We start from the raw sequence: 21,411 nt of genomic DNA on the forward strand, positions 1-21,411 counted from the left end.
GTCAGCGTGCTGTCCCAGTACCGTCTTGTCCTGACGTCAGCGCACTGTCCCAGTACCGTCTCATTCTGATGTCTGTGCGCTGTCCCAGTACCGTCTTGTCCTGACGTCAGCGTGCTGTCCCAGTACCATCTCATCCTGACGTCAGCACACTGTCCCAGTACCGTCTCGTCCTGACGTCAGTGCGCTGTCCCAGTACCGTCTCGTCCTGACGTCAGCGCGCTGTCCCAGTACCGTCTCGTCCTGACGTCAGCGCGCTGTCCCAGTACCGTCTCGTCCTGACGTCAGCGCGCTGTCCCAGGACCGTGTCGTCCTTACGCTAGCCGCTATCCCAGTACCGTCCAGCCTAGACATCAGCGCGCTGTCCCAATACCGTCTCGTCCTGACGTCAGCGCGCTGTCCCAATACCGTCTCGTCCTGACGTCAGCGCGCTGGCCCAGTACCGTCTCGTCCTGACGTCAGCGCGCTGTCCCAGCACCGTCTCGTCCTGACGTCAGCGCGCTGTCCCAGTACCGTCTCGTCCTGACGTCAGCGCGCTGTCCCAGGACCGTGTCGTCCTTACGCTAGCCGCTATCCCAGTACCGTCCTGCCTAGACATCAGCGTGCTGTCCCAGTACCTTCTCCTCCTGATGTCAGCGCGCTGTCCCAGTACCGTCTCGGCCTGATGTCAGCGCGCTGTCCCAATACCGTCTCGTCCTGACATCAGCGTGCTGTCCCAGTACCGTCTCGTCCTGACGTCAGCGCGCTGTCCCAGTACCGTCTCGTCCTGACGTCAGCGCGCTGTCCCAGTACCCTCTCGGCCTGACATCAGCGCGCTGTCCCAGTACCGTCTCGTCCTGATGTCAGCGCGCTGTCCAGTACCGTCTTGTCCAGACGTCAACGCGCTGTCCCAGTACAGTCTTGTCCTGACGTCAGCGCGCTGTCCCAGTACCGTCTCGTCCTGACGTCAGCGCGCTGGCCCAGTACCGTCTTGTCCTGACATCAGCGTGCTGTCCCAGTACCGTCTCGTCCTGACGTCAGCGCGCTGTCCCAGTACCGTCTCGTCCAGACGTCAGCGCGCTGTCCCGCTACCGTCTCGTCCTGACGTCAGCGCACTGTCCCAGTACCGTCTCGTCCTGACGTCACCGTGCTGGCCCAGTGCCGTCTCGTCCTGATGTCTTTGCGCTGTCCCAGTACCGTCTAGTCCAGACGTCAGCGCGCTGTCCCAGTACCGTCTCGTCCTGATGTCAGCGCGCTGTCCCAGGACCGTGTCGTCCTTACGCTAGCCGCTATCCCAGTACCGTCCTGCCTAGACATCAGCGTGCTGTCCCAGTACCTTCTCCTCCTGATGTCAGCGTGCTGTCCCAGTACCGTCTTGTCCTGACGTCAGCGCGCTGTCCCAGTACCGTCTCGGCCTGGCGTCAGCGCGCTGTCCCAGTCCCGTCTCGTCCTGATGCTGACGTGCTGTTCCAGTACCGTCTCGTCCTGACGTCAGCGCGCTGTCCCAGTACCGTCTTGTCCTGACGTCAGCGTGCTGTCCCAGTACCGTCTCGGCCTGGCGTCAGCGCGCTGTTCCAATCCCGTCTCATCCTGATGCTGACGTGCTGTTCCAGTACCGTCTCGTCCTGACGTCAGCGCGCTGTCCCAGTACGGTCTCGGCCTGACGTCAGCGCGCTGTCCCAGTACCGTCTCGTCCTGAGGTCATCGCGCTGGCCCAGTGCCGTCTCGTCCTGATGTCAGCGTGCTGTCCCAGTACCGTCTTGTCCTGACGTCAGCGCGCTGTCCCAGTACGGTCTCGGCCTGACGTCAGCGCGCTGTCCCAGTACCGTCTCGTCCTGAGGTCAGCGCGCTGTCCCAGTACCGTCTCGCCCTGACGTCAGCGCGCTGGCCCAGTACCGTCTCGTCCTGACGTCAGCGAGCTGTCCCAGTACCGTCTCGGCCTAACGTCAGCGCGCTGGCCCAGTACCGTCTCGTCCTGACGTCAGCGCGCTGTCCCAGTACCGTCTCGCCCTGATGTCAGTGCGCTGGCCCAGTACCGTCTCGTCCTGACGTCAGCGCGCTGTCCCAGTACCGTCTCGCCCTGACGTCAGCGCGCTGTCCCAGGACCGTGTCGTCCTTACGCTAGCCGCTATCCCAGTACCGTCCTGCCTAGACATCAGCGTGCTGTCCCAGTACCTTCTCCTCCTGACATCAGCGCGCTGTCCCAGTACCGTCTCGTCCTGACGTCAGCGCGCTGTCCCAATACCGTCTCGTCCTGACGTCAGCGCGCTGTCCCAATACCGTCTCGTCCTGACGTCAGCGCGCTGGCCCAGTACCGTCTCGTCCTGACGTCAGCGCGCTGTCCCAGTACCGTCTCGCCCTGACGTCAGCGCGCTGTCCCAGGACCGTGTCGTCCTTACGCTAGCCGCTATCCCAGTACCGTCCTGCCTAGACATCAGCGTGCTGTCCCAGTACCTTCTCCTCCTGACATCAGCGTGCTGTCCCAATACCGTCTCGTCCTGACGTCAGCGCGCTGTCCCAATACCGTCTCGTCCTGACGTCACCGCGCTGTCCCAATACCGTCTCGTCCCGACGTCAGCGCGCTGTCCCAGGACCGTGTCGTCCTTACGCTAGCCGCTATCCCAGTACCGTCCTGCCTAGGCATCAGCGTGCTGTCCCAGTACCTTCTCCTCCTGATGCCGACGTGCTGTTCCAGTACCGTCTCGGCCTGACGTCAGCGCGCTGTCCCAGTACCGTCTCGTCCTGATGTCTGTGCGCTGTCCAGTACCGTCTTGTCCAGACGTCAGTGCGCTGTCCCAGTACCGTCTCGTCCTGATGTCAGCGCGATGTCCCAGTACCATCTTGTCCTGACGTCAGCGCGCTGTCCCAGTACCGTCTCGTCCTGATGTCAGCGCGCTGTCCCAGTACCGTCTTGTCCTGATGTCAGCGCGCTGTCCCATACCGTCTCGTCCTGATGTCAGCGCGCTGTCCAGTACCGTCTCGTCCTGACGTCAGCGCGCTGTCCCAGTACCGTCTTGTCCAGACGTCAGCGCGATCTCCCAGTACCGCCTCGTCCAGACGTCAGCGCGCTGTCCCAGTACCATCTTGTCCTGACGTCAGCGCGCTGTCCCAGTACCGTCTCGTCCAGACGTCAGCGCGCTGTCCCAGTACCGTCTTGTCCTGACGTCAGCGCGCTGTCCCAGTGCCGTCTTGTCCTGACGTCAGCGCGCTGGCCCAGTACCGTCTCGTCCTGACGTCAGCGCGCTGTCCCAGTACCGTCTCGGCCTGACGTCAGCGCGCTGTCCCAGTACCGTCTCGTCCTGATGTCTGTGCGCTGTCCAGTACCGTCTTGTCCAGACGTCAGTGCGCTGTCCCAGTACCGTCTCGTCCTGATGTCAGCGCGATGTCCCAGTACCATCTTGTCCTGACGTCAGCGCGCTGTCCCAGTACCGTCTCGTCCTGATGTCAGCGCGCTGTCCCAGTACCGTCTTGTCCTGATGTCAGCGCGCTGTCCCATACCGTCTCGTCCTGATGTCAGCGCGCTGTCCAGTACCGTCTCGTCCTGACGTCAGCGCGCTGTCCCAGTACCGTCTTGTCCAGACGTCAGCGCGATCTCCCAGTACCGTCTCGTCCAGACGTCAGCGCGCTGTCCCAGTACCATCTTGTCCTGACGTCAGCGCGCTGTCCCAGTACCGTCTCGTCCAGACGTCAGCGCGCTGTCCCAGTACCGTCTTGTCCTGACGTCAGCGCGCTGTCCCAGTGCCGTCTTGTCCTGACGTCAGCGCGCTGGCCCAGTACCGTCTCGTCCTGACGTCAGCGCGCTGTCCCAGTACGGTCTCGTCCTGACGTCAGCGCGCTGGCCCAGTACCGTCTTGTCCTGACGTCAGCGCGCTGGCCCAGTACCGTCTCGTCCTGACGTCAGCGCGCTGGCCCAGTACCGTCTTGTCCTGACGTCAGCGCGCTGGCCCAGTACCATCTCATCCTGATGTCAGCGCGCTGTCCCAGTACCGTCTTGTCCTGACATCAGCGTGCTGTCCCAGTACCGTCTCGTCCTGACGTCAGCGCGCTGTCCCAGTACCGTCTCGTCCAGACGTCAGCGCGCTGTCCCGCTACCGTCTCGTCCTGACGTCAGCGCACTGTCCCAGTACCGTCTCGTCCTGACGTCAGAGCGCTGGCCCAGTGCCGTCTCGTCCTGACGTCAGCGCGCTGTCGCAGTACCGTCTCGTCCTGACGTCAGCGCGCTGTCCCAGTACCGTCTCGTCCTGACGTCAGCGCGCTGTCGCAGTACCGTCTCGTCCTGATGTCTGTGCGCTGTCCCAGTACCATCTAGTCCAGACGTCAGCGCGCTGTCCCAGTACCGTCTCCTACTGATGTTAGCGCGCTGTCCCAGGACCGTGTCGTCCTTACGCTAGCCGCTATCCCAGTACCGTCCTGCCTAGACATCAGCGTGCTGTCCCAGTACCTTCTCCTCCTGACGTCAGCGCGCTGTCCCAGTACCGTCTTGTCCTGACGTCAGCGCGCTGTCCCAGTACCGTCTCGTCCTGACGTCAGCACACTGTCCCAGTACCGTCTCGTCCTGACGTCAGCGCGCTGTCCCAGTACCGTCTCGTCCTGACGTCAGCGCGCTGTCCCAGTACCGTCTCGTCCTGACGTCAGCGCGCTGTCCCAGTACCGTCTCGTCCTGACGTCAACGCGCTGTCCCAGTACCGTCTCATCCTGACGTCAGCACGCTGTCCCAGTACCGTCTCGTCCTGACGTCAGCGCGCTGTCCCAGTACCGTCTCGTCCTGACGTCAGCGCGCTGTCCCAGTACCTTCTCATCCTGATGTCTGTGCGCTGTCCCAGTACCGTCTCGTCCTGACGTCAACGCGCTGTCCCAGTACCCACTCATCCTGACGTCAGCACGCTGTCCCAGTACCGTCTCGTCCTGACGTCAGCGTGCTGTCCCAGTACCGTCTTGTCCTGACGTCAGCGCGCTGTCCCAGTACCGTCTCCTACTGATGTCAGCGCGCTGTCCCAGGACCGTGTCGTCCTTACGCTAGCCGCTATCCCAGTACCGTCCTGCCTAGACATCAGCGTGCTGTCCCAGTACCTTCTCCTCCTGATGTCAGCGTGCTGTCCCAGTACCGTCTTGTCCTGACGTCAGCGCACTGTCCCAGTACCGTCTCATTCTGATGTCTGTGCGCTGTCCCAGTACCGTCTCGTCCTGACGTCAGCGCGCTGTCCCAGTACCGTCTCATTCTGATGTCTGTGCGCTGTCCCAGTACCGTCTTGTCCTGACGTCAGCGTGCTGTCCCAGTACCGTCTCATCCTGACGTCAGCACACTGTCCCAGTACCGTCTCGTCCTGACGTCAGTGCGCTGTCCCAGTACCGTCTCGTCCTGACGTCAGCGCGCTGTCCCAGTACCGTCTCGTCCTGACGTCAGCGCGCTGTCCCAGTACCGTCTCGTCCTGACGTCAGCGCGCTGTCCCAGGACCGTGTCGTCCTTACGCTAGCCGCTATCCCAGTACCGTCCTGCCTAGACATCAGCGCGCTGTCCCAATACCGTCTCGTCCTGACGTCAGCGCGCTGGCCCAGTACCGTCTCGTCCTGACGTCAGCGCGATGTCCCAGTACCGTCTCGCCCTGACGTCAGCGCGCTGTCCCAGGACCGTGTCGTCCTTACGCTAGCCGCTATCCCAGTACCGTCCTGCCTAGACATCAGCGTGCTGTCCCAGTACCTTCTCCTCCTGACATCAGCGTGCTGTCCCAGTACCGTCTCGTCCTGACGTCAGCGCGCTGTCCCAATACCGTCTCGTCCTGACGTCAGCGCGCTGTCCCAATACCGTCTCGTCCTGACGTCAGCGCGCTGTCCCAATACCGTCTCGTCCCGACGTCAGCGCGCTGTCCTAGGACCGTGTCGTCCTTACGCTAGCCGCTATCCCAGTACCGTCCTGCCTAGGCATCAGCGTGCTGTCCCAGTACCTTCTCCTCCTGATGCCGACGTGCTGTTCCAGTACCGTCTCGGCCTGACGTCAGCGCGCTGTCCCAGTACCGTCTCGTCCTGATGTCTATGCGCTGTCCAGTACCGTCTGGTCCAGACGTCAGTGCGCTGTCCCAGTACCGTCTCGTCCTGATGTCAGCGCGATGTCCCAGTACCATCTTGTCCTGACGTCAGCGCGCTGTCCCAGTACCGTCTCGTCCTGATGTCAGCGCGCTGTCCCAGTACCGTCTTGTCCTGATGTCAGCGCGCTGTCCCATACCGTCTCGTCCTGATGTCAGCGCGCTGTCCAGTACCGTCTCGTCCTGACGTCAGCGCGCTGTCCCAGTACCGTCTTGTCCAGACGTCAGCGCGATCTCCCAGTACCGTCTCGTCCAGACGTCAGCGCGCTGTCCCAGTACCATCTTGTCCTGACGTCAGCGCGCTGTCCCAGTACCGTCTCGTCCAGACGTCAGCGCGCTGTCCCAGTACCGTCTTGTCCTGACGTCAGCGCGCTGTCCCAGTGCCGTCTTGTCCTGACGTCAGCGCGCTGGCCCAGTACCGTCTCGTCCTGACGTCAGCGCGCTGTCCCAGTACCGCCTCGCCCTGACGTCAGCGCGCTGTCCCAGGACCGTGTCGTCCTTACGCTAGCCGCTATCCCAGTACCGTCCTGCCTAGACATCAGCGTGCTGTCCCAGTACCTTCTCCTCCTGACATCAGCGTGCTGTCCCAGTACCGTCTCGTCCTGACGTCAGCGCGCTGTCCCAATACCGTCTCGTCCGGACGTCAGCGCGCTGTCCCAATGCCGTCTCGTCCTGACGTCAGCGCGCTGTCCCAATACCGTCTCGTCCCGACGTCAGCGCGCTGTCCCAGGACCGTGTCGTCCTTACGCTAGCCGCTATCCCAGTACCGTCCTGCCTAGGCATCAGCGTGCTGTCCCAGTACCTTCTCCTCCTGATGTCAGCGTGCTGTTCCAGTACCTTCTCCTCCTGATGTCTGTGCGCTGTCCCAGTACCGTCTCGGCCTGACGTCAGCGCGCTGTCCCAGTACCGTCTCGTCCTGATGTCTGTGCGCTGTCCAGTACCGTCTTGTCCAGACGTCAGTGCGCTGTCCCAGTACCGTCTCGTCCTGATGTCAGCGCGATGTCCCAGTACCATCTTGTCCTGACGTCAGCGCGCTGTCCCCGTACCGTCTCGTTCTGACGTCAGCGCGCTGGCCCAGTACCGTCTTGTCCTGACGTCAGCGCGCTGGCCCAGTACCGTCTTGTCCTGACGTCAGCGCGCTGGCCCAGTACCATCTCATCCTGATGTCAGCGCGCTGTCCCAGTACCGTCTTGTCCTGACATCAGCGTGCTGTCCCAGTACCGTCTCGTCCTGACGTCAGCGCGCTGTCCCAGTACCGTCTCGTCCAGACGTCAGCGCGCTGTCCCGCTACCGTCTCGTCCTGACGTCAGCGCACTGTCCCAGTACCGTCTCGTCCTGACGTCAGCGCGCTGGCCCAGTGCCGTCTCGTCCTGATGTCTGTGCGCTGTCCCAGTACCATCTAGTCCAGACGTCAGCGCGCTGTCCCAGTACCGTCTCCTACTGATGTTAGCGCGCTGTCCCAGGACAGTGTCGTCCTTACGCTAGCCGCTATCCCAGTACCGTCCTGCCTAGACATCAGCGTGCTGTCCCAGTACCTTCTCCTCCTGACGTCAGCGCGCTGTCCCAGTACCGTCTCGTCCTGACGTCAGCGCGCTGTCCCAGTACCGTCTCGTCCTGACGTCAGCGCGCTGTCCCAGTACCGTCTCGTCCTGATGTCAACGCGCTGTCCCAGTACCGTCTCATCCTGACGTCAGCACGCTGTCCCAGTACCGTCTCGTCCTGACGTCAGCGCGCTGTCCCAGTACCGTCTCGTCCTGACGTCAACGCGCTGTCCCAGTACCGTCTCATCCTGACGTCAGCACGCTGTCCCAGTACCGTCTCGTCCTGACGTCAGCGCGCTGTCCCAGGACCGTGTCGTCCTTACGCTAGCCGCTATCCCAGTACCGTCCTGCCTAGACATCAGCGTGCTGTCCCAGTACCTTCTCCTCCTGATGTCAGCGTGCTGTCCCAGTACCGTCTTGTCCTGACGTCAGCGCCCTGTCCCAGTACCATCTCATCCTGACGTCAGCACACTGTCCCAGTACCGTCTCATTCTGATGTCTGTGCGCTGTCCCAGTACCGTCTCGTCCTGACGTCAGCGCGCTGTCCCAGTACATTCTCGTCCTGACGTCAGCGCACTGTCCCAGTACCGTCTCGTCCTGACGTCAGCGTGCTGTCCCAGTACCGTCTCGTCCTGACGTCAACGCGCTGTCCCAGTACCGTCTCGTCCTGACGTCAGCGCGCTGTCCCAGTACCGTCTCGTCCTGATGCCGACGTGCTGTCCCAGTACCGTCTCGTCCTGACGTCAACGCGCTGTCCCAGTACCGTCTCATCCTGACGTCAGCACGCTGTCCCAGTACCGTCTCGTCCTGACGTCAGCGCGCTGTCCCAGTACCATCTCGTCCTGATGTCAGCGCACTGTCCCAGTACCGTCTCGTCCTGACGTCAACGCGCTGTCCCAGTACCGTCTCGTCCAGACGTCAGGGCGCTGTCCCAGTACCGTCTCGTCCTGACGTCAGCGCGCTGTCCCAGTATCGTCTCGTCCTGATGTCAGCGCGCTGTCCCAGTACCGTCTCGTCCTGACGTCAGCGCGCTGTCCCAGTACCGTCTCGTCCTGACGTCAACGCGCTGTCCCAGTACCGTCTCATCCTGACGTCAGCACGCTGTCCCAGTACCGTCTCGTCCTGACGTCAGCGCGCTGTCCCAGTACCGTCTCGTCCTGATGTCAGCGCGCTGTCCCAGTACCGTCTCATCCTGACGTCAACGCGCTGTCCCAGTACCGTCTCGTCCAGACGTCAGCGCGCTGTCCCAGTACCGTCTCGTCCTGACGTCAACGCGCTGTCCCAGTACCGTCTCGTCCTGACGTCAGCGCGCTGTCCCAGTACCGTCTCATCCTGATGTCTGTGCGCTGTCCCAGTACCGTCTTGTCCTGACGTCAGCGTGCTGTCCCAGTACCATCTCATCGTGACGTCAGCACACTGTCCCAGTACCGTCTCGTCCTGACGTCAGTGCGCTTTCGCAGTACCATCTCCGTCTGACGTCAGCACGCATCTCAGTACCGTCTCGTCCTGATGTCAGCCTGCTGACCCAGTACCGTCTTCTGACATCAGCGTGTTCTGTCAGTACCTTCTCGTGCTGATGTCAGCGCGCTCACCCAGTGCCGCCTCGTCTTGACATCAGTGTGCTGTCCCAGTACCGTCTCGTCCCTGCTGTCAGCCCGCTGTCCCAGTACCGTCTCGTGCTGATGTCGGCGCGCTGTCCCAGTACCGTCTCGTGCTGATGTCAGCGTGCTGTCCCTGTGTCGTCTCCTCCTGATGTCAGTGTGCTATCCCAGTACCGTCTAGCTTTGATATCAGTGCGCTGACCCAGTACTGCCTTATCGTGATGTCAGCGTGCTATCCCCATACCGTCTCGTCCTGATGCCAGCACGTATGTCAATACCATCATGCCCTGACGTCAGAACGCTGCCCCAGTACCGTCTCGTTCTGACGTCAACGTGACGATGCAGTACTGTCTCGTCCTGACATCAACGCATATCTCAGTCCCATCTTGTCCTCACGTCAGCGCGCTGTCCCAGTACCGTCTCATCCTGACGTCAGCGCGCTGTCCCCGTACCGTGTCGTCCTGAAGTCAGCGCACTGTCCCAGTTCCGTCTCATTCTAACATCAGCGCGCTGACCCAGTACCATCTCGTCCTGATGTCAGCGTGCTGTCCCAGTGCTGTATCGTCCTAATGTCGGCGTGCTGTCCCAGTTCCATCTCGTCCTGATGTCAGCGTGCTGTCCCAGTACCATCTCGCCCTGATGTCAGCGCGCTGTCCCGGTACCGTCTCGTCCTGATGTCAGCGCGCTGTCCCAGTACCGTCTTGTCCTGACGTCAGCGCGCTGTCCCAGTACCGTCTCGTCCTGACGTCAGCGTGCTGTCCCAGTACCGTCTTGTCCTGACGTCAGCGCGCTGTCCCAGTACCGTCTTGTCCTGATGTCAGCGCGCTGTCCCAGTGCCGTCTTGTCCTGACGTCAGCGCGCTGGCCCAGTACCATCTCATCCTGATGTCAGCGCGCTGTCCCAGTACCGTCTTGTCCTGACATCAGCGTGCTGTCCCAGTACCGTCTCGTCCTGACGTCAGCGCGCTGTCCCAGTACCGTCTCGTCCAGACGTCAGCGCGCTGTCCCGCTACCGTCTCGTCCTGACGTCAGCGCACTGTCCCAGTACCGTCTCGTCCTGACGTCAGCGCGCTGTCCCAGTACCGTCTCGTCCAGACGCCAGCGCGCTGGCCCAGTGCCGTCTCGTCCTGATGTCTGTGCGCTGTCCCAGTACCGTCTCGTCCAGACGTCAGCGCGCTGTCCCGCTACCGTCTCGTCCTGACGTCAGCGCACTGTCCCAGTACCGTCTCGTCCTGACGTCAGCGCGCTGTCCCAGTACCGTCTCGTCCTGACATCAGCGCGCTGTCCCAGTACCGTCTCGTCCAGACGTCAGCGCGCTGTCCCGCTACCGTCTCGTCCTGACGTCAGCGCACTGTCCCAGTACCGTCTCGTCCTGACGTCAGCGCGCTGTCCCAGTACCGTCTCGTCCAGACGTCAGCGCGCTGGCCCAGTGCCGTCTCGTCCTGATGTCTGTGCACTGTCCCAGTACCGTCTAGTCCAGACGTCAGCGCGCTGTCCCAGTGCCGTCTCGTACTGATGTCAGCGCGCTGTCCCAGGACCGTGTCGTCCTTACGCTAGCCGCTATCCCAGTACCGTCCTGCCTAGACATCAGCGTGCTGTCCCAGTACCTTCTCCTCCTGATGTCAGCGTGCTGTCCCAGTGCCGTCTTGTCCTGACGTCAGCGCGCTGGCCCAGTACCATCTCATCCTGACGTCAGCGCACTGTCCCAGTACCGTCTTGTCCTGACATCAGCGTGCTGTCCCAGTACCGTCTCGTCCTGACGTCAGCGCGCTGTCCCAGTACCGTCTCGTCCAGACGTCAGCGCGCTGTCCCGCTACCGTCTCGTCCTGACGTCAGCGCACTGTCCCAGTACCGTCTCGTCCTGACATCAGCGCGCTGTCCCAGTACCGTCTCGTCCAGACGTCAGCGCGCTATCCCAGTACCGTGTCGTCCTTACGCTAGCCGCTATCCCAGTACCGTCCTGCCTAGACATCAGCGTGCTGTCCCAGTACCTTCTCCTCCTGATGTCAGCGTGCTGTCCCAGTACCGTCTTGTCCTGACGTCAGCGCGCTGTCCCAGTACCGTCTCGGCCTGACGTCAGCGTGCTGTCCCAGTACCGTCTCGTCCTGATGCCGACTTGCTGTCCCAGTACCGTCTCGTCCTGACGTCAGCGCGCTGTCCCAGAATTGTCTCCTCCAGATGTCAGCACGCTGTCCCAGTACCGTCTCGTCAAGACGTCAGCGCGCTGTTCCAGTCCCGTCTCGTCCTGATGCCGACGTGCTGTTCCAGACCGTCTCGTCCTGACGTCAGCGCGCTGTCCCAGTACCGTCTCGTCCTGACGTCAACGCGCTGTCCCAGTACCGTCTCATCCTGACGTCAGCGCGCTGTCCCAGTACCGTCTCGGCCTGACGTCAGCGCGCTGTCCCAGTATCGTCTCGTCCTGACGTCAACGCGCTGTCCCAGTACCGTCTCATCCTGACGTCAGCACGCTGTCCCAGTACCGTCTCGTCCTGACGTCAGCGCGCTGTCCCAGTACCGTCTCGTCCTGACGTCAGCGCGCTGTCCCAGTACCGTCTCGTCCTGACGTCAACGCGCTGTCCCAGTACCGTCTCATCCTGACGTCAGCACTCTCCCAGTACCGTCTCATCCTGATGTCTGTGCGCTGTCCCAGTACCGTCTTGTCCTGACGTCAGCGTGCTGTCCCAGTACCACCTCATCGTGACGTCAGCACACTGTCCCAGTACCGTCTCGTCCTGACGTCAGTGCGCTTTCGCAGTACCATCTCCGTCTGACGTCAGCACGCATCTCAGTACCGTCTCGTCCTGATGTCAGCCTGCTGACCCAGTACCGTCTCCTGACATCAGCGTGTTCTGTCAGTACCTTCTCGTGCTGATGTCAGCGTGCTCACCCAGTTCCGTCTCATTCTAACATCAACGTGCTGACCCAGTACCATCTCGTCCTGATATCAGCGCGCTGTCCCAGTGCTGTATCGTCCTAATGTCGGCGCGCTGTCCCAGTACCGTCTCGTGCTGATGTCAGCGTGCTGTCCCTGTGTCGTCTCCTCTGATGTCAGTGTGCTATCCCAGTACCGTCTAGCTTTGATATCAGTGCGCTGACCCAGTACTGCTTTATCGTGACGTCAGCGTGCTATCCCCATACCGTCTCGTCCTGATGCCAGCACGTATGTCAATACCATCATGCCCTGACGTCAGAACGCTGTCCCAGTACCGTCTCGTTCTGACGTCAACGTGACGATGCAGTACTGTCTCGTCCTGACATCAACGCATATCTCAGTCCCATCTTGTCCTCATGTCAGCGCGCTGTCCCAGTACCGTCTCATCCTGACGTCAGCGCGCTGTCCCCGTACCGTGTCGTCCTGAAGTCAGCGCACTGTCCCAGTTCCGTCTCATTCTAACATCAGCGCGCTGACCCAGTACCATCTCGTCCTGATGTCAGCGCGCTGTCCCAGTGCTGTATCGTCCTAATGTCGGCGTGCTGTCCCAGTTCCGTCTCGTCCTGATGTCAGCGTGCTGTCCCAGTACCATCTCGCCCTGATGTCAGCGCGCTGTCCCAGTGCTGTATCGCCCTAATGTCGGCGTGCTGTCCCAGTTCCGTCTCGTCCTGATGTCTGTTCCGCTCCCCCTCGTCTGAGCAGATCCTGTGTTTCCGGAGGGCTTGTCCATAGGGGAAGGCTTCCTTAATGTGTTTGGGGTGGAAGCTGGAGAAGTGGAACATCGTGAGGTTATCTGTGGACTTGCGGTAAAGCAAAGTGCTGAGGAGACCGTCCTTTGTGGAGAAGACAGCTCCGAACGTCACCATCCGTGTGCAGTGATCTGTACATCTGTGCATACATCTGCACATACATCAGGGACTGCAGCACAGATGTGACAGCCACAGCATCACTAGAGGGAGGATCAGAGACGGGTATAAAGGGTCGAGCCCAAGGCAGGATCCGCCTCTTTTAGAAGCACAGAGCTAGTGAGCAGCAGCACACAGGGATAGCTTAGCATAGGCCGTTTACCTTAGTTTCACTGGTGATACCTCTCGACTGTTTTACATCTAGTTGAGCTCTGGAAGCAGAATTAACCCTTTGAATAAAGTGTTTGTGTTAACTGTAAGTCTACAGTCGTTATTCAGAATTAGAGAATAACATACCGTGCTCTCAAGACCAACCGCAACATTGTCATCAAACCAGCAGGCAAAGGAGGGCCCACCGTCATACTTAACAGAACGGACTACTGCAAAAGTGAGGGGCCATGTTGTTGAGGGGGATAGGCTGGTAGGCTGGAGGAGGTAGACATTTGGAAGGAAGGAAGATGTCTTAGAAATTTTGAGAAGCCTGAGGATAGATAAGTCCCCTGGGCCTGATGGGATATATCCTAGGATACTTTGGGAGGCGAGGGATGAGATTGCAGAGTCTTTGGTTTTGATCTTTATGTCCTCACTGTCTACAGGAATAGTGCCAGAGGACTGGAGAGAGGAGAATGTTGTCCCCTTGTTCAAGAAAGGGAATAGGTATAACCCTGGGAATTATAGGCCGGTTAGTCTCATCTAGGTCATAGGTAAATTATTGGAAAGGGTCCTGAGGGATAGGATTTATGATCATTTGGAAAGATACAGCTTAATCCAGGATAGTCAGCATGGATTTGTGAGGGGTAGGTCTTGCCTCACAAGTTTGATTGTTTTCTTTGAGGAGGTAACTAAGTACATAGATGAAGGTAGAGCAGTTGATGTCATATACATGGATTTTAGTAAGGCGTTTGATAAGGTGCCCCGTGGTCGGCTCATGCAGAAAGTAAGGAGGCATGGCATAGAGGGAAATCTGGCCGATTGGATCAGTAACTGGCTATCACACAGATGACAGAGGGTGGTGGTAGATGGTAAATTGTCATCCTGGAGCCCAGTCACCAGCGGTGTACCACAGGGATCAGTGCTGTTTGTGATTTTTATCAATGACTTGGATGATGGAGTTGAAGGTTGGGTTAGTAAATTTGCTGATGACACCAAGATTGGTGGAGTAGTGGATAATGTGGAGGGCTGTTGTCGGTTGCCATCCAAGTGGATAGAGCTGTGAAGAAAGCCTATAGTGTGTTAGCATTTATTGACAGGGGGATTGAGTTTAAGAGCCGTGAGGTTATTCTGCAACAGTACAAGATCTTGGTTAGACCACATTTGGAGTATTGTGTGCAGTTCTGGTCACCTCATTATAGGAAGGATGTGGATGCATTGGAAAGGGTGCAAAGGAGATTTACCAGGATGCTGCCTGGATTGGTGGGAGGGTCTTGTGAGGAAAGGTTGAGGGAGCTAGGTCTTTTCTCATTGGAGCGAAGGAGGATGAGAGGTGACTGAATTGAGGTGGATAAGATGATGAGAGGGATAGATAGAGTGGAAGTTCAGCGACTTTTTCCTCGGGTGGATGTCGCTGTTACAAGGGGGCATAACTATAAGGTTCAGGGTGAAAGATATAGGAGGGATATCAGAGGTAGGTATGGAGGGAAGATCTTATGAGGAAAGGCTGAGGGACTTGAGGCTGTTTTCGTTAGAGAGAAGAAGGTTAAGAGGTGACTTAATTGAGGCGTACAAGATGATCAGAGGATTGGATAGGTGGACAGTGAGAGCCTTTTTCCTCGGATGGTGATGTCTAGCACGAGGGGACATAGCTTTAAATTGAGGGGAGATAGATATAAGACAGATGTCAGAGGTAGGCTCTTTACTCAGAGAGTAGTAAGGGTGTGGAATGCCCTGCCTGCAACAGTAGTGGACTCGCCAACACAAAGGGCATTCAAATGGTCATTGGATAGACATATGGACGATAAGGGAATAGTGTAGATGGGCTTTAGAGTGGTTTCACAGGTCGGCGCAACATCGAGGGCTGAAGGGCCTGTACTGCGCTGTAATGTTCTATGTTCTATGTTTTGATGAAAAGTGCCCAAGACGTCTGTTGAATAACACGTGAAAGGCAGGCTCTTGTGCTCATCGTAACCAAAATCAATAAACAGTTATAGGTCAAGTGAACGTCATAATATACTTTGTAGTTTTCAAAATCCTGGCCCATAACAATATGATAAGCGCTTTGCTCCAGGAATAAGTCCAGTGAACCTGCTTTCAACGCAATTATACCTTTTTTCAAATTAGGAGACCAAAATTGTACATAGTATTCCAGATGGGACTACCTGCCATGGACACTCTCCCAAGGGACACTCTTTTCCACCCAGAATCCTCACAACTGATTCAGGTTTGCTGTCTTCAGAGTCTCTAGATTGTACGTTGGTATCGTTTGATGCAGTGCTGTTTGTTGATGCAGTGCTGTTTGTTGATGCAGTGCTGTTTGTTGATGCAGTGCTGTTTGTTGATGCAGTGCTGTTTGTTGGCTCTGTGGGCTCCGTGTTGTTTGTTGACACAGGATCAAGCTCAACAACTGCCCTTCGGGCTCGGTGTTCAGCAGCAATCCCACAAGGATTAGGAACTGTTAAAATAAACACAGAGTATATCCACGTGCATTACAGTGCTGTCAGGCTATTTGAGCACAAGCCATTTATAAATAATTTCCATGTATTCCCTTGGTTTAGTTGAGCACAGAGACATATGACCCGTCATCTATAGTTTTAAATTTACAGGGCAGGATTCTCCGTCAGCCGCCGCTGGAATCGGGAAACCCCAATTGGGCGGAGAATTGGTTTTGACGGCAAAATCGGCACTGGTTTCACGCCAAATCGTAATTCTCCAGTGCGTCGACAGCGGCGTCAATGCGTTTCCGAATGCACGTGCAGTAAACATCATTGGCATATCATTAGCCAGCCTGACCCGGTATTTTCCGCCTCCGATGGGCCGCGTTCTCGATGGGGCGGTTCGCTGTGCTTTTAAAAATCATGAAAAATGCGACATGGCTGCTGAGGGAGAGAGAGGGGCTACGGAAAGTGTCCAACATCGTCATAGTTTACTGACAGTCATGTCACTGGCCAGGAGGAGGGGGGAAGTCTTCTGCCATGCCGGGCGGAGTAGTGGGGAGTGGCCAGGAGATAGACTGTGGAGTCGGGGTGGACAGGCAGAAACATCATTGATGTGGCCTGCAGACAGCCATGCTGCTGCACACACAGCTGACTGACCACTGTGAACCTAGGGCCATAGGTCATATGGGTGTCTCCCCGGGTCACCCACCTAGATGCCCTCTGTCAGTTTTGCTGTTGTGGAAGTCCAGGAATCCGGTCCTGGCATCAACATGTCTCAGGAATGGAGAATCCTGCCGACAGTGTTTAACTGACAGGAGAACGATAATTGCAGTCATGGCATTATAGAGCTATACAGTGAAGAAGCAGTCCATTCAGCCTATCATGTCTATGCTGCCTCTTGGAAAGACCTGTCTCCAACACCCCTTCTCTTTGTCCACAGACCGTGTTAGGGAACTGGAGCTGGATGAACTTCGGATCGGTTTGCACTGAATTTGGGTGCATTTGAGTGCAGTTTGGTGACTGAGGGATATTAAGGGTTCATTTTTATCTAAAGTCTAGTCTTTCTTATATTTAGTTAATTAACTTAAAAGTTGCTGTTTGGGTTCGAAGAAGGTGAGTTTTCAATCAGATTTAAATAGAGGTTCTACTTGCAGCTACTTGCAGCTAGAGCTTGTTAATTAGTTAATTGGATTAGGCCAGTTTTCAGAGACTAGAGTCACACAGTATAAAGGTGAGCCAGCTTACAGTGCTGACTTTGTTTGCACTAAGTGCTGAATTTTGGTACATTTGAGTGCCATAGTGAGAGTCTGGTGACTGAGGGAGTGCTGAATTTGGATGCATTTGAGTGCTATAGTGAGAGTTTGGTGACTGGGGGAGTTAGGTGAGGAGGGAGCAAGGTTGTCCTTTCATTTAATTTCCTCAAAGAGCAAGAAGGGAGCCAGGAGTTTACAGAGAGTGCAGCTCACTGGGAGCAGAGTCGGAGGGCGGAGTTCCAGTTAGTCCACAGGGCTTACATTCTGTAAGATCAGAGGGGATGGAGGCTAGGGTAGTTGCATTCTCCTCCTGTAGGATGTGGGTGGTGAGGTGTCCCCGCTGATTACACCTGCGGGAAGTGCACCAACTCCAGCTCCTCAGAGACCGCATCAGGAAACTGGAGTTGAAGGTTGATGAACTTCGGATCATCCGGGAGGCAGAGGGGGTGATAGAGAAGAGTTACAGGGAGATAGCCACACCCAAGCTACAGGACAAGAGTAGCTGGGTTACAGTCAGGGGAAGGAAAACAAACAGGCAGACAGTGCAGGGACCCCTCGTGGCCGTTCCCCTTCAAAACAAGTATACCGTTTTGGATGCTGTTCAGGGGGGTGACCTACAAGGGGAAGGCCTCAGCGGCCAGATCTCTGGCACTGAGCCTAGCTCTGTGGCTCAGAAGAGAAGGGGGGAGAATAGAAAAGCAATCGTGATAGAAGACTCAATGGTTAGGGGAACGGAATAGGAGATTCTGTGGTCGCGAGCGAGACTCCTGGAAGGTATGTTGCCTCCCGGGTGCCAGGGCCAGGGATGTCTCGGATCGAGTCTACAGGATTCTTAAGGGGTAGGGGAGCAAGCAGAAGTTGTGGTGCACATAGGCACCAACGACATAGCTAAGAAAAGAGATGAGGATCTAAAAAGTGATTTTAAGGAGTTAGGTAGAAGCTAAAGAGCAGGACAAGCAGAGTAGTGATCTCAGGATTGCTACCGGTGCCACGTGCAAGTGAGGGAAGGAACAGAGAGCGAGTGCAGCTGAACACGTGGCTACAGGGCTGGTGCAGGAGGGAAGGCTTCAGATATGTGGATCATTGGGATATCTTCTGGGGAAAGTGGGACCTGTAGATGAAGGACGGATTGCACCTAAACTGGAGAGGCACCAATATCCTGGGTGGGAGGTTTGCTAGAGCTCTTCGGGAGGGTTAAAACTAGTTTGGCAGTGGGATGGGAACCAGAGCTATGGATCAGAGGATAGGGTAACTGTTGAACAGGCATAAATAGTATGCAGCAAGTCTGTAAGGAAGGATAGACAGTTGATAGGGCAAAGTTGCACTCAGTGGAATGGGTTAAATTGTATCTGTTTCAATGTAAGGAGTGTCAGGAATAAGGGAGATGAACTTGGAGCATGGATCAGTACTTGGAACTACGATAAAAGAACAAAAGAACAAAGAAATGTACAGCACAGGAACAGGCCCTTCGGCCCTCCAAGCCCGTGCCGACCATACTGCCCGACTAAACTACAATCTTCTACACTTCCTGGGTCCGTATCCTTCTATTCCCATCCTATTCATATATTTGTCAAGATGCCCCTTAAATGTCCCTATCGTCCCTGCCTCCACTACCTCCTCCGGTAGTGAGTTCCAGGCACCCACTACCCTCTGCGTAAAAAACTTGCCTCGTACATCTACTCTAAACTTTGCCCCTCTCACCTTAAACCTATGCCCCCTAGTAATTGACCCCTCTACCCTGGGGAAAAGCCTCTGACTATCCACTCTGTCTATGCCCCTCATAATTTTGTATACCTCTATCAGGTCGCCCCTCAACCTCCTTCGTTCCAGTGAGAACAAACCGAGTTTATTCAATCGCTCCTCATAGCTTATGCCCTCCATACCAGGCAACATTCTGGTAAATCTCTTCTGCACCCTCTCTAAAGCCTCCACATCCTTCTGGTAGTGTGGCGACCAGAATTGAACACTATACTCCAAGTGTGGCCTAACTAAGGTTCTATACAGCTGCAACATGACTTGCCAATTCTTATACTCAATGCCCCGGCCAATGAAGGCAAGCATGCCGTATGCCTTCTTGACTACCTTCTCCACCTGTGTAGCCCCTTTCAGTGATCTGTGGACCTGTACTCCTAGATCTCTTTGACTTTCAATACTCTTGAGGGTTCTACCATTCACTGTATATTCCCTACCTGCATTAGCCCTTCCAAAATGCATTACCTCACATTTGTCCAGGTTAAACTCCATCTGCCATCTCTCCGCCCAAGTCTCCAGACAATCTAAATCCTGCTGTATCCTCAGACAGTCCTCATCGCTATCCGCAATTCCACCAACCTTTGTGTCGTCTGCAAACTTACTAATCAGACCAGTTACATTTTCCTCCAAATCATTTATATATACTACAAAGAGCAAAGGTCCCAGCACTGATCCCTGTGGAACACCACTGGTCACAGCCCTCCAATTAGAAAAGCATCCCTCCATTGCTACCCTCTGCCTTCTATGGCCTAGCCAGTTCTGTATCCACCTTGCCAGTTCACCCCTGATCCCGTGTGACTTCACCTTTTGTACTAGTCTACCATGAGGGACCTTGTCAAAGGCCTTACTGAAGTCCATATAGACAACATCTACTGCCCTACCTGCATCAATCATCTTAGTGACCTCCTCGAAAAACTCTATCAAGTTAGTGAGACACGACCTCCCCTTCACAAAACCGTGCTGCCTCTCACTAATACGTCCATTTGCTTCCAAATGGGAGTAGATCCTGTCTCGAAGAATTCTCTCCAGTAATTTCCCTACCACTGAAGTAAGGCTCACCGGCCTGTAGTTCCCGGGATTATCCCTGCCACCCTTCTTAAACAGAGGAACAACATTGGCTATTCTCCAGTCCTCCGGGACATCCCCGATGGCCATTACGGAGACATGGATTTCACAGGGGCAGGAATGGTTGTTAGATGTTCCGGGGTTTAGATGTTTTCAGAAGAATAGGGAGGGAGGTAAAAGAGGAGGGGGAGTGGCACTGTTAATTAAGGACTGCACCACAGCTGCAGAAAAGGAGGTAGTTGAGGAGGGTTTGTCAACTGAGTCAGTATGGGTGGAAATCAGAAACAGGAAAGGCGCAGTCACTTTATTGGGAGTTTTCTACAGACCCCCCAATAGCAGCAGAGACAGAGGAACAGATTGGGCGGCAGATCTTGGAAAAGTGCAGAAGTAACAGAGTTGTTGTCATGGGTGACTTCAACTTTCCTCATATTGACTGGAACCTCCTGCGTGCAAATGGTTTGGATGGAGCAGATGTTGCCAGGTGTGTACAGGAAGGATTCCTGACTCAATATGTAGATAGGCCGACTAGGGGAGAGGCCATATTGGACTTGGTGCTCGGCAACGAACCAGGCCAGGTGTCAGATGTCTCGGTGGGAGAGCGTTTCAGTGACAGTGACGACAACTCCTTGACCTTTACCATAGTCATGGAAAGGGATAGGAACACACAGTAAGGGAAGGTATTTAATTGGGGGAGGGGATATTATACTGCTATTAGACAGGAGCTGTGGAGCATAAAGTGGGAACAATTGTTCTTGGGGAATTGCACAACAGTAATGTGGGGATTGTTTAAGGAGCACTTGATGCGAGTGCTGAATAGTTTTGTCCCACTGAGCCAAGGGAAGAATGGTAAGGTGAAGGAGCCTTGGATGACAAAAGAAGTGGAGTTTCTAGTCAAGAGGAAGAAGGAAGCTTACGTAAGGTTGAGGAAGCAAGTATCATGTGAGAGTACCTTTTAAGAAATGGGTGTTTATAAATGGGTGTATATATAAATATCTGTCGTGAGAATACCTTTAAGAAATGGGTATTTATCACTACAGTGATGTCAGAGAGTGGGTGGAGCTGTGCTGTCTGTCAGCTTTTTACTTTCATTTTAGGCTGTTTGCTGCAGGGTGTGTTTTAGTTTCGTTTTCAAAGCTGGATAGCTGTAGTCACAGCCAGAAGGTGTATGAATCTCTCTCTGAAATCTAAAGACTGTAAATCGATCCTGGTGATTTAAAACTAATAACAGAAGTGACTTTAACCTGATGTGCTTCTGGTAAAAGGTATTTTCAGTCTTATGGAAGTCAAAAGGAAAGCTTAAAGGATTACTTAGTGTTGTAGTCTTTGGGGGATTTATTTGAATTAATGGTTGCTAAGATATTCACTGTATGTTTTAAATAGGTTAACTTGAGTTCATAGAATAAACATTGTTTTGCTTTAAAAAATACTTTTCCATTTCTGCTGTACCACACCTGTAGAGTGGGCCGTGTGCTCCCCATACCACAATCTATTAAAAGTTGTGGGTCAGGTGAACTCCATGATACACTTTGGGGTTCTCTAAACCCTGGCCCATAACAAGTTGGGGGCTTGTCCGGGATAAAAGTCTATCTATTGGATTGGCTTAGTGAATTTTAGGACTGTGAGGGGTGAGCATATTGTGGTTGCTTTTCAGGTGTGGTATTTTAGTTTAAGTAGGGAGTGTGTAAGGTTTTCGGGCAATTCGGCCCTTTTTGGACT

General features: G+C 55.9%; 1 protein-coding gene across 1 annotated transcript in view; it reads right to left on the reverse strand.

The window, feature by feature from the left end:
- The window catches only part of LOC140428229 (coagulation factor X-like), a 414,303-nt gene that overhangs the window by 225,372 nt on the left and 167,520 nt on the right, over positions 1-21,411 (reverse strand). The window contains exon 6 of the mRNA XM_072514476.1: positions 15,350-15,642. Coding sequence (XP_072370577.1) covers positions 15,350-15,642 — 293 coding nt within the window. The remainder of the gene's footprint in view (positions 1-15,349; positions 15,643-21,411) is intronic.

Source organism: Scyliorhinus torazame, chromosome 8 (genome assembly GCF_047496885.1).
Source record: "Scyliorhinus torazame isolate Kashiwa2021f chromosome 8, sScyTor2.1, whole genome shotgun sequence".
In the NCBI taxonomy this organism is placed as follows: domain Eukaryota; kingdom Metazoa; phylum Chordata; class Chondrichthyes; order Carcharhiniformes; family Scyliorhinidae; genus Scyliorhinus; species Scyliorhinus torazame.